A 15,221-nucleotide genomic window follows, 5' to 3' on the forward strand; every position below is an offset into this window, starting at 1 on the left:
GAGATGAAATGGCTTTGCCCCACCAAACACGGTAATTTTGACATTTTAGTGCAGAAGGAGAATGAGGGGTTGGGTATGATCTTTTCTACAAAAGATGTATTTCATGCCTGTGGAGCAGCCTCTCCCTTGTGGGAAGGCAGGGTTGAGACTGTGTCATCTTTAGGTTTTGTCTTCTCCTTTGAGGAATTTTGCAGCCCCACAGCTGTAAAATGAGCTCATGTGGAAGTTGCTGTAGTTTGCAGAGTTATTGGCCAGGTTTAGGGCCTCTGTTCCAAATGGCACAAGGATGTGATGGGTTGTGCAGAGCTGCCCCAGGGCTGTGCTGGGCTGCAGCCTGTTTACTGTGTAAATGGCATTTGCCATTGGAGTCCATTTTGGTTTCACTAATTTATGAATTGTACTTTCCTTAGCAATTTAACAGATTTCTTATAATTTAAAACGATTTTGCACTTGCACACAATAGAAAAGAAGGAAACATGCTCCCATTTTAAGAGCACTGAATTCCCCAGAGCTCTGGGTGCTACTGGGTGGTTACTAAAGAGCTCACATTTAGGATTTAGGGGGTTTTGATCAGCTGGATTCTCTCAATTGGACATCCTTTTTCTTCATTATATAAAAATTACCCCTAGACCAATAGAGCTGGAGACTGGTCCTAGCTGAAGAGAACACATGCTGGATTTGTGACTGTACCCTGGGCAGATTGGAAATACCTTCCTACCTGTGACAGGACCTGTGCTGGCCCTGCCAGAAGTGCTACCACAGCCACACGTGCTGGTCAAGGCTGGGCACATATCATGTCCTTCAACACCTGCTGCAGACCTCTGAAATTTAGACTTACACAGGAGGCATTTCCTGCCTGAGATCCTGCAGTGCAGTTCTACAGAGGACACCAAACCCACTGTGCTTATCTTCGTTAGGGAACCCGCAAATGTCATGTTAGTAATTTCTGTTAAATGCAAATATATGCTTGCTTTTTAATCCTGGATAAAGATTTTCTACTGCCTTGGGAGCAAACTAGTGTTTAGCTTCAAAATTCCACGCTGGGAGCATGGATACAAACATATTCCCAGGTGGGAAGCAGCAAGAGACAGGCAGATTTTAAGTTTTGGGCAGACCTTAGGCCAGAAATCTGTCATGCTAATTCTGATTACCCCAAGCATTTGTATAGCACTTCAGGCTTTCAAAGTGCTGCGCAAACTATAATTAATAAATGACTGGGTGACCCCAAAATGCTCATCTGATATGGGACCTAATTCGAGCTCAGTGTTATCTGGCTGTGCTCATCGGCTGATTAGCAGCACATGCAAGTGGCCCGTGCTGGCATTGTATGGATGCCTGGCCTGTGCTGCCATTGTATGGATGCTGTTCCCAATCAGCTGCAGCAGTCAGGATAACAGAGTGCACAATGAGCATTTTCTTTGAAGGTCTCAGCTGGCTCTGGCTCCCCACTGCCTTTGCCAGGGCAGAGCGAGGTGGGGTGGATGGGGGGACTTGCCTGGTCATCCAGGGGCAGCTCACAGAAGGGGGGGATGTACTTGGCCCACTCCACCAGCACCAGCAGCTGCTGCTTCATGGACTCACACACGTCGGAAATATTGGCAATCTTTTTCCCTCGGATGTCTCCGTTGATCACAGGAACCGGGGATGATATCTGGAAGGAGAGAAGAGACCCTTCAGCTGGCAGTGCCACACAGGAAACACAGACAGGAAAATCCCCAGCCCATGGGTTGTGTTGATGAAGACTCCAGAATCGACAATTACTTTTTTCTGTTGCACAAACCCAGCTACCAGAATAGGTGACCCAGCAAGACTCATTTAAACTGAGATCAGCTGGGGATCTGTGAACATGAAATGCTGCAGAGCAGAGGCTGTGGATCATCTTGGTAAACTGTAATTCCCTGAATAGACTGGAAAGCACAGAAGAAACATTCCTAAAGCCAGGATCTTCCTCCCACTGAACAAATGTGCTCAGTCAAGATCCAGGAGGGAACAGAGGGGCTGGCATGGCAGTCGGCCTCGCCAGTAGAAAGGACATGTCCACCTACTGCTGCTGCACAAGCTACTTGGTCCCACCAAAGTGCAGAGAACTGTTCCCCCTTCCACCCTTCTCCAGAGCCAGTGCTTGGCCAGAGCTGCCGTGTCTGCTTTCCACAGGAGGCAAGCAGGCTCTGCCCCACTCCTGAGTCATCGTGAGCACACCAGGCCACAGCTTTCCAGGTCTGGCATTGCTTTCTGTGAGCACCAGGTCATTAGTATTTGACATCATCCACTTTGAATAGCTAAAGACAGACTTTAAAGATAACAGTCTCCCACCTCCCACTGGCTTTTAGGTCCTTCTGGCAAACCTGGGCAAGTGCAAACATGCCCACAATACAAGCCACAGCTGGACCACATAATGGCGAATTATTTGTGATTGCAACTGGGCCCATTTCATTTGCAAAGGACAAGCCTGACAAGTCTGCAAGTACTGTCACACAGTTGGACAGAACATCCCCCCCAAACCAGGCACCCAACCTCCTCCCTGGCTCTCATTCATAGCTGCTCACCCAGGTCATCTAAAAATTTGCCCTTAGTCACTACTTTATCCTCATGCTTCTGTAAGCAATTAACTCAACCCCATCACTGCCCTCTGCCTGCCCTCTGTGCTCTTGTACAGCATCAGCTCTTCCTGTCCTATTCCTGCCAGCATTTTCAGCTTGGACCCTGCCAGCCTCCCCAAGGAAATGGAATTCAAATGCCACCTGCATTTTTTTTTTTATTTTTTCAGGTTGCATTACCTGGAGGCTTTCCAGCTCACCAGCTATTATTGAATAAATAAGATTGTAAAAATCTCACCATGTATTACCCTAATCAGAGGGCCCGGAAGGCTTAGCAAATAAATAAAGACCTCTGAGTGAGTGACCCTAGATCTTGGAGAAAGCAGCTCCTCAGCAGTATCTTGTTCTAATTAGCCAGGCACATAAAAGTTACCAATTACCGTGCTGGAGCCTGCCTTGTTTAATGAGTCTCTCTGTGCTCTGTGGGAGAGCAGAAGCTCCCCTAGATTTGTCAATGGTTGTGGTTTTTATCAGCAGACCCTGCTTACATGTGATGGCACTGCAGGACTCTGAGCCCCGGAAATGTCCTTCTCTTGTACATTTGGTGGCTCGAGACCCCATTATCTCACACCTCTGGGAGCGGCACCAATCTTATTTTTATAGGATATATAAATATATTAGGGCCTACATAGGACAAGTTGAGATGTGGGATGAGATTGGATATGCTTTTTGTGTACAAGATTGGCCCTTGGCCCTTCTGACATATCCCCTCCATGGGGAAGTGGACCTTACAGCCTGAGCCTAATGTGGAGCCCAGAGCACAGCACGTCCTGTCCTGGAGCATCTCCCAGGGCAGCCTTCAGGGTAGCGTGACCCTTGAAGCAGCATGGACTGCCAACTCAACCCCCTGTTCATCTTCCCCAGGACACAGAGTGCTCTTCTCCCCTGCTCCCATGAAGAATGGCAGCTCTTGCCTCCAGGACAACTCCATCCTCATCGCTTGTTCTCACAGACAAACCCTCCCTGCAGACTGTGCATGCCCATCCTGTCCTGTGTCCTCCCAGAGAGCACTGAGCTGTGTACACCATTTGCAGTATTCAGTTTCTTAAATCAGAGTCATCTTTTCAAGGTGAACGCTCTAGGAAATGAATCTTGGCAGTGTGCTAGTGGAAACAGGGAATTTCAAGCAAGCACTGGAAAAGGTATCTGCATAAAACAAGCAGGAAACCAATTCCTCGTGAAACTGTGCAGGAATCCAAGGTTCCTAACAGCCCATAGGGAAGGGAGGCTGCTCATACAAGGCCAGCCCCTCGTGGGCTTAGGCAGCCGCAGCTGTTTGGATTGCAATGATTCTACCCTATTTTCTTCTGTCCAGCTCTCCAGCCTTCCTGTGTCCCGTTAAAGCAGAACAAATCACTGCATATTGTTACAACTGAGTTCTGGACTAAGGAGATTTAAAGGAATGGTTTCAGGTAACAAATGATTTTTGAAAAATCAGCATTGAGTTGGCAGATAAGCCACTTAGAAAGAGATGATAATTTGAAGACTCAGCTATTAAATACTCAGCTGGCTCTACAAGCCAGGTAGTGCCTGATGCTTTTGTATTTGCTAAAGAAGAGGTACCTGCTGTGCCAGGGCTTCTGCGTGCAGGAGGGCATTGATGGAGGGCAAGCTGCTGTCCTCGTAACTTGATCGGCGGGTACTGATTCGGTCCCGTTCATTTTGTACAGCTGCAAGAGAGGATTTTGGCTGAGCTGCAGGTCGTTCATGGCAATGCACACCGAAAACTAGCACAGACTTTTGGCGTTCCCCTTCCTTAGCTGCAGTTTCCCAGCTTCCCTGCCAGGCAGGGCGGAGGTGCAGCTGTGTCTGGTTTGTGGTGGGATGCCAGCGAGAGCTGACTACATCTGGTGGTTCTGATTTTTTATTTGCTTTATTAGACTTTATTAGATTCAGAACCCAAACACCTGTAGAGTTCAGTGTGAAAATTTCCTGTCAAAGTATCTGAGCTTTTTGATTTCATGATATGGGGTCTGAAACGATGGCCATGTTGATGTATACAGCCCAAAGCTGATGTGTGAGATGGAGGAGTATCTGCAAGGTTTCCTTGCCCACATGACTCCTGTGAGCTCCATTCAGAAAGCTGTTGCACTGGGTTGGTGTAGTTGGAAAACTTCTGTCTAAGCTACAATAAGGAAGGAAGTGCAGAACTGCTCCTGCTTATCCATCCAGAGCAAAAGAGCTCTCTCAGACCTTATTGTAAAAGCATCCCAGGACAGGTTTGACCCCAGCATGCCTCCCTGTTTGGTCTAGTCTTGAGGGCCTGGGCTTTGAGGGGAGGATTTGCCTGCTCTGTCTGTCACGAGGCCTGGGCCGGCTGTAACTCACCCTGGCCACGCCACTCAAAGCCATCTGCTCAAATAAGCTATTGATCCATGGCAGGGGAAGCAGCACAGTCCCTGCCTTAGGCTGGTGGCTCTCTGGATTGATACGTTCTCGATGTATAAATCTGCCTGATAAAAAGCAATAATGAGGTTGGGCCAGGAGAAAAGCCCTGAAGTCAGCGGCTGTAAATAGGAGCTCTCAAGGTTATGCCGCTTGTTATCAGTAGCAGGCCCCCGAGTTCAGTCACGCCATGATGTTTTCCAAATGTTTGCTCAGTATTAGCTGGTCATGCACCTAATGTAACTTCTATTGAATATTAACAGACAACAGCATGGCTCTGGGCAGGGGATGAGCGGACGCTGCTTGGAGAGGAGGATTCCTATATTCTTCAGGAAAAGTCAAGAGAAGTTGCTTGAGATGCCTCATGCCCTTTTACAGGGAATAAATGTTCCTGCTCAGAGGTCTTCCTGCAGCCACCCAGGTACCACTGGTACTTCCCTGCTGTCTTCAAGGACCCTTTTACTCCAGAGTTTCTCCTTGAAGCGGTGTGAACTGGGAGGAGCACAGGGTTTAATTTCCCTGCATGGAACAACATGGAACAAGCCTCCCAGTTGTCCCTTTGCAGACATCACTGGGGTGAGCTCTGTGGGATGCTGGGCAGCTGCTCTGCTCCTGGCAGTTTGTCCCTCCACCAACAGGGTCACCAGCAGTGGATTTCCTACCACTCCTGAGAAGCAGGGCTAAACAAGGGGAGAATCCTGCCATGGGGACTTGTAAGGGCTGCAGAGACAGGGCGGTAGGGAAGCCGGGGGGTTGACCATGGGCCATGCAGGGATATCTCTACTCTTTTCATACTGAGTTAAATAGCAAAAATGCTCCACTTTGCTGTGGATCCTTTCTGCTGTGGCTGAAACTAAACTAAACTCTCTGCAGAGGGTCAGCAAGAACCTATATATCTATTAGGAAGAAAAAGGTGCAAACTGTCAGTGGGACCTTTGCTGGACTCACCCATCCAGCTGTGGATTTTGTGGTCACTCTGGGACAACAGCACTTGGAGCAGTTTTACCAAAGTGTTTCCAAATTTCCAGGCCTTCTTTGGAGCTCCTCAGTGATGTGGAGAAGCATTCCCATACCCCCTCCAATGGACTGGCTATGTTGGAGCCCAGGTGATGTGTGTGTCAGTGTGGGCAAGAGTGAGCTGAAGAACCCTGGGTGTGATTTGTGTGTGCAAGCACGGGCAGTTCTGAGATACAGGCGTGGCCTCTCCCTAAATCCCCCTGTGGTGGGGGTCAGGATCTGTGCCCAGGAGAGCACTGTGAAGGGAAAACAGGGCTAAGGTGGCTGGGCAAGTGTGCACCTGGCTGGGACCAGCCTTGGGCTGCAAGGGCTTCCTCAAACATACGCAGCCAGCGTGAGTGACTGCTGCTGGGGGAAAGCCACACCGTCACCCACCTTCCTTCTTCATTCCTGCTCGGAAGCACTTCTTAAGCCTGCAATACCGGCACTGGTTTCTTTTGTCTTTGTCTACCACACACTGCCTGTTAAACCTGGGAAAAAAGAAAGGTGTGAGGAGCAGCAAGACTGAGCCTGAAGGCAAGACAAGACAGAGCCCTGAGCTCCAAGACATGCTCAAAGCAGGTTCCCAGAGGCTCACCCTGAGAAAGGAGCCCCAGTCTGTGATTTTTCCACTCTTGCTTTAGCCTGTGGTTTCTTTTTTGCACTGAACACCTCAGCCCTCCCCTCTACCTCTGGATGTTCAATAAGGACAGACTAGAGCTGAGTCACATGCAGGAGCCCAGGCTGCTGGTCTTACTCAGTAACCAATAGGGCTAGGATGTCTGTGGAGGACTAACAAGCCCCAGGAAGTTAAAAGTGTCATCTAGGAGGGTCAGAACCAACTTGGAAGCTGCTGTTGTAAATTAAATTCAGAATAAAGACATTCATCCTCCAATCTACTGGGATCTAAAGAAGAGGTAGAAGGTTGTAGTAGCCAAATTGTGAGGTTAAGAAGTCATTTTAAGTCCCCGCATCTCTCCAGGGCAGTGTCTGGGATTCTCACAGGTTGGCTCTGACCTCTGGAAAGCATCGCTGGGGTGCAAACTGCTCTGCTGCCACTTGCACTTCAGAGAGGACTTGGGAAGCAGCCAGCTCCTTCCCTCCAAGCTTGTGTCACCAAATCCTCTGCACATGGTGAGGAAAACACTGATCTCCCATGTGTGTGATTCATGAGCCTGGTGGCCACTTGCAGCATGAATTTCACTTGCAAATTTGCTCTAATTTACAGCAGGATGATCCAGCTTGCAGGGTAAAGACAAAGGAGTACAGAGCTGGAAAAGGGCTCCCAGCCATGCTCGATTCTGTAGCTTTTGAAAAGGCTTCCTTCTGCTGTGCTTTTTAAATCCCCAAAGCTGTGGTTTTCCCAAATGGATGCCTGAAAGCAGCTTTTAAAATATTTCTGTAGTGCATATAAAAGCCTCAGCCTCCAAAAACTGGGCACCTTGGCTTTTCTGATGGAGTTGTGGTGAGGGGGCTCCCTGGGCAGCCAGCTTAAATAACCCTGGGGTGCAAATGATGATGTGCTTCACAGGCACTCATAAACCTCAGGCTTCCTTCCGTCACTCAGATTTTAGAGTCATGTTGCTCTTCATGCTCTCCAAGTGGCTGTCAGGCCATCAGGAGTAACTGACTCAAAAAGCCCATGGGATTTAGACACTGTGTACTGAGGATTCTTCATTTTCCTCTGTGACTCTCTACGTGTGGGCTGCTCAAAGCCAGCAGCAAGCAGGCCACAGGGGCTGATGGCACAGGAGAGCCATGGGCTACCACCAATGGCACGAGGTGCAGTGCATGAGCTTCAGGAGCAACACGAGTGCCTCATCCTCAGAAGAGTGCACATTATGCTGCCCCTCATGGTGCTCCTCAGATGTTCTTGCATCATGTAACAGGCAGTGACAGCATTTTAGCTGGATTCCAGGCACACTTCCATCTCATGATGGAGAAGGATTGTCCCCAGGGAGTGGGCAAGGTTTGTGCTGCACTCAGAACACTGAGTAGTGAGGTGCTAAGTCCCTGAAACAGGGCTTCTCCCCTGCTGCTTGCTGGCCATGTCCATGGCTGGCCATACCCATTTGCAAGAACATGTGCTTGGCCCCTAAAGTATGGGGCAAGACCTCTCAGGGTCTTTACCCAGTGATCAGTGGAGGGCAGTCCCAAAGTCAGAGTGGTCACTGACCCCTCCCAGGTGAGGGCTGAGGTCAGGAAGAGTGCAGGAGGATGCAGGGAGGATGGAAGGCCATGCTGCGGCACTTTGAGGGCTTTGCCATTGAGCTGTGAGAGGCTCTTCTGTCGGAGCCACAGGTGTCTGTGCCCTCTGTCCTTACCTGCAGGAGTACATGTGGTTCTTCCGGACGCTCCTCCTGAAGAAGCCTTTGCAGCCATCGCAGCTGGAAGCCCCATAGTGCTTCCCCGTGGCGCGGTCCCCACAAATGGCGCACAGCGTGCTCACCCCGATGCTGCTGGAAGAGTTGAGGTTGGCTGCTTCTGATGGAGACGTGTCTGGTTGGGGAAGGACACAGCAAGAAGGAGACAGTGAGACAGCCAGCCAACATTTCCTAACTCAGCTACCAGTGAGAGATTTTTGGAGAAACCAGGCAGCTGCAGCCTGGCTGTGTGGCCAGTCAGAGGGGTGTGTAAGGAGAAGTGGGTGCTCTGAGTGCTTAAGTAATTGCATTTTGAGTGCACTAAAACCTCCTGTATTGCATGGTGAGACCCCTCTTCCCAAAGGCCTGGCTGCAGCAATGCCTTCAGATAAAGTGGAAGCCCATTTGCAGGAGACACAGGGCAGAGCCAAAATTCCTCAGGGATTTGCAGACACTTTGGGCTGCAGTACTGTGGCCAGAGAAAAAGCTGATGCAGAGTTAAAGCTGAGGTATTACAGCTCAGGGTGAGCAGCTGATTTGTTAGGGAGATGTTTGTGTTATAGCACTGAAAGAGCCCAGGACAGCCCTGAGCAGATGAGATGACCATTCCCTTCTGCAAGCATAGAGCTCCAGCCTGCACAGCCCTTCTTTGGGAGAACAAGACTTTAGGTAAATAACAACCTCAAATGACTTCAGCTGGAAAACTCATGTGGGCAAAGGCTACCCATACAAGGAAGGACTGATTAAAGAAAGAAAAGGTGGCACTCCAGCATGGAGGAGGCTGTAGGCTGGGTATCTTGCAGCGTCTGGTAGGATCACAGTGGACATTGATTTGTCTTGTGGTCCTTACAGACCCAGGGAGACTGGGACTTGCAGGGCTTTTTTTTGGAGGATGAGGAATTGCAGCAGCCTCTAGAGGAAAGGACATCTGAAAGGCTGAAAACCACACAAGGGCTACTCTAAACCCCTCCAGCAAGCCAAACAAACCTCAAGGCTGAAGGGATCAGCCCTTAATTCAGTTGATCTAATTGTCCCCTCCCATGTACATTTTTCTGTATCAGCACATCCCCCTTCCTCAGTGGAAATGCCAGTCACAAATCATACCCAGGATCTACAAAGCCATAGAAACCTGCTGGGATTTTTAATGCTTGAGTCTATTGGCCTCTGATTTCTGGGTTTGGTAGGGACTCAGTTAAAGCTCTCCCTGGAGGAGCCACTGCTCCCACGGCACCCAGCAGAAAGGCTGGTCCCAGCTGGGCTCCCCAACTGTGGGTGCTGGGGAGGCCAAGGCAAGTCTGGCAGGGGCAGAGCTGCATTTTTAGCTTCTATTTTGTAGAGAAATTAGTATTTCAGCAGGTGCTGCCCATCCTGCTCATGCCACCCCTCAGCAGGAGCAACTGGCACAGAACCAGCAGTGAGCGAGCACAGGAATTCTTGAGCCTTCCCTACCTCTGGCAGCATCTTTCATTTCCCTGCCTTTCTGTCTTTCCAGCTCCTCGTGTCCCTCCTGTATTTCTTTCTGAGTCAGTTTGCTTCCTCTCTGTGTCCTTGCCTGGCACACCCTGTCACGCAGCTACAGCAATACCAGTGCTAAGCTCCTGTCTCCACTCCCAAAGCCCTGAGCTCTCCCAAGGCCATCCTGGCTGTCTCTTGTCCCCGTGAGCAGCTTGCCTCTGAAAACCTCCTTCCTCCATACATATCCTGAGGGCTCAGCTGGATGCAGGCCGCTCCAGAAGGAAAGTCAAATTCCCAGTTTCAGCTAAACATAGGACTTAGATGCGAGAAGAAGAGCTGATCTGCCTGTAATCCCATTACTTGTGTCTCTGTGACAGCCCAGATAAATCCCTTTTTAGCAATCTATCATGCTGTAATCAGATGAACACAGAACAGGAAAAACTGGCACTCTTATCAAAGAAATTGCAACATCTCAGTCTAATAGTCAACAACAATGAAAATATTGCCTAATGGATAATTTTCCAATTAAGTTTATTTTGCCAAATATGTGCCAAAAATGTGGGCTCTCGCTGCTGCAATGAAGTGGTTGGGGTTAAGGTAAACGGAGGAAAGAAAAAAATCTGTCTTTGAGACCTCACAGGTGAGCCTTGTGTTGGGACAGGAGCTACTCAAGAGGTCCCTGAGCCTGTCTGAACACACATTTTGCCTGTGAGAGGCAAACTTGGTCCCTGCTGAGCAGCTGCCCCGGGGCTGGAGCTGCAGAGCTGTTCAGGGCAGTGGCTGGGCTCTGATGTGGTCCTTGGCCAGCAAAAGAGGCCCAGGTTCTGCAGGTGGAGGTCGGCAGGAGGTGTGTCCTGCACACGCGCTGCTACAGTGCCAAAACAGCCCTGGAAGCAAGGCCTGTCCCTGGCCTGGAGCTGGGCCCAGGAGGAGAGGAGAGGAGCTGGCTGGTGCTGCCTGCCCCAGCTGACTCACCCACCCCTGGAGTACCACAGCACACTGGATCTTGTCACAGGAGATTATCCTGTCCCCCTGCCCCATGGAGCCCTGGGTCTGGGGGGGCAAATCACAGCCCCTGTGATGCTTGCTGGGTGGGAGAGGGGCATGGAGAGGGAGAAAGGTCTGGGCTTGTCCCAGAGTGTCCAGATGGGTATCAGCAGAGCCAAAGGGGGCAACTTTTGGCCCCGAGGCACCTGAATGGGTAGAACCAGCCCCCATGAGTGGAGAAGGGGCTGGGACCCAGAGTGGCAGGGGTTACTGCACAGCAGAGCCACTTTGGCACCACAGTGTTACATCCATGACAGAGCAAAGCCATAACCCAGGGAAGACCCACACAGGCTGTGATGGAAGAGTCCACACCACCAGCACAGCCCTTCTGGGACATCGGTGTCCAGCAGCCCCAGTGACACAACACATGGGAGGAAAGGGCTCGGAGGGCCACTTTCTGTGGCTCTGTTTAGTCATTAACCTCGTATTTAGAGAGACTTTAGGGGGGACTTGGAGAGGAATCTCTTGTTATCTCTGAGCATTTAATCACCAAGACTCTTTGGTCCCCAAATGGGTGGGCCAGCGCTGTGAATTCTGGAGGGTTAGGTGTGATCCTACCCTCCTGAAGGGATGGGAACATTTGTCTGTCCTCTCAAGGTCTCCTTGTCCTTCCTACTGGGGGCTGAGCCAGGAAAGGGGATGCCACCCCACATCCCAGCACTGCACCGGGGAAGGGCTGTGGCCTCACAGCAGCTGCAGCGGCAGTGCCTAAATCACTTCTCAGAGTGATTTTCACCCTTACCAGGTGCTAAATGCCTTTCTGCTCCAAGAAAACCTAACTCCAGCTCCTGCTGGAGCAGGACTGGCTCTTGACTCTGGAGACACAGGGTCAGTTTTCTGTCTGGCAAACCATCAACAGCACTTCACTCAGAAACTTTTGGCTGGAGTGTGGGAGACCCTCACCATGTTCAGCCCTAGCCCCGTTCCTTGGGCTGAATGTCTGGTGGGGACCTCTCATTCCACCCAGCTCCTGGTATGTGCCTGCTCCCAAGGGCTCTGGGCTGCAGGACACCATCCTACCTGTACCAGACACAGCTCTGCTCTCCCCTCTCTACTTTCACCCGGGAGAAGCAGAAACCTTCCAGTGAACTGCTGGGAGCTCCCCATCTGACACTCCTGCCCTCCCTCGGAGCATTTTTGTGGCCACCCCAGGGACTTCTCTTCCTGCAGCCCCCAGCTCATCCCACCACAGCAGAGGGGAGAAGACAGAGGGGACTTACCATTGCCCATAGCCAGCACCTGCATGTTCTCAAACTCCAGGGTGGTGTACGCCGGGTCCAGCGCTGCGCTATAATCTGCCATCTCCATGTCTATGAGGGCTTTGGAAAGGCGCATTATCCTCGGCAAACACGGGCCAGATTGTACCGATTCCCTTGTCCCAGGCTATTGGCCCTCCTGCCTCCCTCTGCCTTCACTGCGTCCCCTACCTGTTGTCTTTTAATTCAGATATTTCTCTGAAAGGATTTGCTGAGCCTCAAGGCCTATACTCCCAGAGGGGTGGAGGCAGGAGGCAGGGGGGTTAATCTTTAATCATCTCACCCATTGCCGAATACTGCTAAGCTGTTTTTTTTTTTTTTGGTGGAGCAGCAGTGATTCTTGTTGACTGTTTATTATTGAATCTCAAGGCGTTTCTGATCCTGGCTCCTGGGTGCAGGCAGCACCAGAAGAGCAGGCACTCACCAAGGGCTACTGACCTTGATGCTGAGCTGCTGGTGTTGCTCTTAATTATACCTGGACTGGAAAACTTGGAAAAAGCCCTACCAGGAGAACAAGGTTCTTCTTCACTTCTGTCATTGGCTTCCTCACCACTGGTTGCCTACACCCCTGTTCTTCCCTTCTCTTGCTCCCTCCATCCCTTCCACTCCTTCTCCTTTTCTCTCCCTCACGGTCAGAGAAGGTCAGCTCCCCCCTGGAAATTTACACGTTGCTATGTAAAGTAAAACGTATGACTCCTTTAACTTCCCTATAAACCAAGTTTTACAGGGGCTGGATGCCCTATAAACACATCCCATTCTGCTGCCATGCCCGAACAGCGAGCGGGGCCGAGGGGTGGCACAGACACCCTGGGAATTGCCAGGGTGGCTCCTGTCCCAGAGCTGAAATCACTTTATGCCAGACACCCCCCAGCCCTGGCTTTTGGCTGATACGTCATAAAAGTTTCATGACACATGTTACAACAGAGCAGCAGGAGTTTTCCTTCTGCGGGTGCACTGGCTGCTGTCAGCACCAACACTGGTTCTGTGCTTCGCCCAGACCTTGGGTCTGACCCTGCTGGTGCTGAGCAGTGGGGGCCAGAGATGCCTGTGCTCTCCTCCCCGGCTGCCCCATGGCACATCCCTCCTCCACTTCAGCCAGAAATGAGATTTTTCAGTGCAATTGTGAGATGACTGAGTGGGAATTTAATCGATCTCTGAACGGCGCTGGCCGCATGGTACAAGAGAACCAGCAATTAATGATTTGGTATCAGTTCACTCTGCATTGAAAACAGCCCCATGGTTTCGCAACCAGCGGCAACTGAGTCCACACGCTGCTGATCTGGGCTCCCAGTGCCTTGTGTTTGTTCTTCCCAGGCACCCCAGTGCAGCCCCAGCACCACTGGCACCACAAGCTGCCCTGGCCCTGGTGGCATCACTGCCACAATGTGACACCAAAATCTCTGGCTGCACACCAGTACGTGCCTTCGGGCAGTTATGCTAGTGATGATTTGCTATTCACGTTTTAGGAGCACACAGAATTGTTCAAGCAGCCCTCTGTCCCCCAAAAACCATGACCTACATAGCACTTCTAAACAACTTTTCTACCCTGAGGCTACAGGTCTGCAGGAGTGAATCTGAGCACAGGGGAGAGCCCCTGCTTTCTGACCTGGCAATGGTGATAAATGACCCTTTGCTGCAGGAAAACAGTCATTCAGTCAGTGCTCCTGAGGGACAGGCCAGAGCTCATGTGCTGATGGCTCTTCCTTTAGGCAGATACACTCCTTGCCAAAAACTGGTTTTATGATGTGCAGACTGGGATGGAGATGCAAGAGTAGAGCATAGCCCCCTCCATAACCTCATCCCAGGGACCTCCGTCCCAATCCCGGCCAGGCCACGGTGATCCCTTTGATTAGATAAATGCTACAGACACCAGGTCAAATATGTGCAGGATTTGCCACAGCGTCTAGTAAAATATCGTAAAAGCAGGGCCCGTTCTGCTCTGCTCAGCAAAACAAACCTTTTACTTCAATAGCCTGTTGAGCAGGGAGGCTGCAAAGGCCATTTGCTTCCCAGGCAGGAAGGATTAAAAGGGCCAGGAATAGAAATCAGAGAGGCAGCATGTGCGGGAGAGCGGCAGATAAGGAGCAGGGAAGTTTGGAGAGCATTAGGTGGCTCATGAGGCCAGGGCTGTCAGTGGGACTTGGTGTTTTCCGCCCAGGGTTGTGTTGACTGTTGTTTTCTCACTGCCAGTGTCCTCTGTGGGTCACCAGTGCCCCCTCCCAAATCCCTCATGTTGGTGTGGAGGTCGAGGGCCAGACCAGCCAAGGACACCTTGCACTTCCTTTGCCCTGGAGATGGGCTCTGATGGAAACGAGTTGGCTGCTCCCTGGGCACAGGCTGTTGATGGAGATGATGTCTCCCCTGGTATCTTCTGCCTGGGGAGTCCTTGTCTCCCCCTGCTATCCTTGCGTGGTGAGTTTTGGGACAACTTGCCAATGTAGCCATGGCTTTTACTGGCCAGCAGGACCCCATAGCCCTGTAGCTGTTTTAGGTGGGAGATGTTTGAGTCAACAGCTGCTTGTGGGGCTGTTTCAAACACTTCTGGCTACAGAAGATGTTTTGTTATTTCTATTCCACAGAGAGACAACTCATAGCTGGAAGACCCCCGCTGATAGAAGAGGGCTGTTCCCAGACCAGGTACTCTGGGGAAGTTCAGCTCTCAGATCCACTCCTCTCTCCTGTCCCCATTTTATGTACTCTCCACCCACCATTTCCTATGTCAGGACATGGCCGCAAAGGAGACCGATACAGCTCTGGGTCATGAGCTGTTCTGTGCCAAGTAATTATTTAATTTTTATCTGTTGAGCAGTAAATCCTTTCCCACACTGGCACATCATGATGCTATTTCTGCCCTATCTATATATCCCCGTCTGGCAAATGTATGCAAACCTAAAGGGGATTCCCTGAAAATAAGATCTGTGCTTCTCAATAGGTGAGGCTCAGGAACAGAGTATTTAATAGAGCATTTTTGGTAAGGATGTTGTCACCTACTGTGCTTGCTAGCTCTGCATGTCAAGCAGGGGAGCAGCTCCTTTAAAGGGGCTCCTCGCTGTTGATTCTTGAATAGGCTGTTGGAGGATCAGAGGATAATTGATGTTGGAAAGGACCTCGGAGTCTCTGCT

At 50.7% G+C, this 15,221-nt stretch overlaps 1 protein-coding gene across 4 annotated transcripts in view; it reads right to left on the reverse strand.

Moving 5' to 3' along the window:
- HNF4A (hepatocyte nuclear factor 4 alpha) overlaps positions 1-15,221 on the reverse strand; it is a 35,727-nt gene that overhangs the window by 6,228 nt on the left and 14,278 nt on the right. For 3 of the 4 annotated variants that reach the window (XM_032127112.1, XM_032127111.1, XM_032127113.1), the window contains 4 exons: positions 8,303-8,477; positions 6,375-6,469; positions 4,161-4,267; positions 1,496-1,651 (listed from right to left, as the gene is read on the reverse strand). In XM_032127112.1, coding sequence (XP_031983003.1) covers positions 1,496-1,651; positions 4,161-4,267; positions 6,375-6,469; positions 8,303-8,477 — 533 coding nt within the window. Of the gene's footprint in view, positions 1-1,495; positions 1,652-4,160; positions 4,268-6,374; positions 6,470-8,302; positions 8,478-12,063; positions 14,636-15,221 lie in introns of those variants that run through there. The other variant, XM_032127110.1, reaches the window with a different exon arrangement.

This window comes from Corvus moneduloides, chromosome 17 (assembly GCF_009650955.1).
Source record: "Corvus moneduloides isolate bCorMon1 chromosome 17, bCorMon1.pri, whole genome shotgun sequence".
In the NCBI taxonomy this organism is placed as follows: domain Eukaryota; kingdom Metazoa; phylum Chordata; class Aves; order Passeriformes; family Corvidae; genus Corvus; species Corvus moneduloides.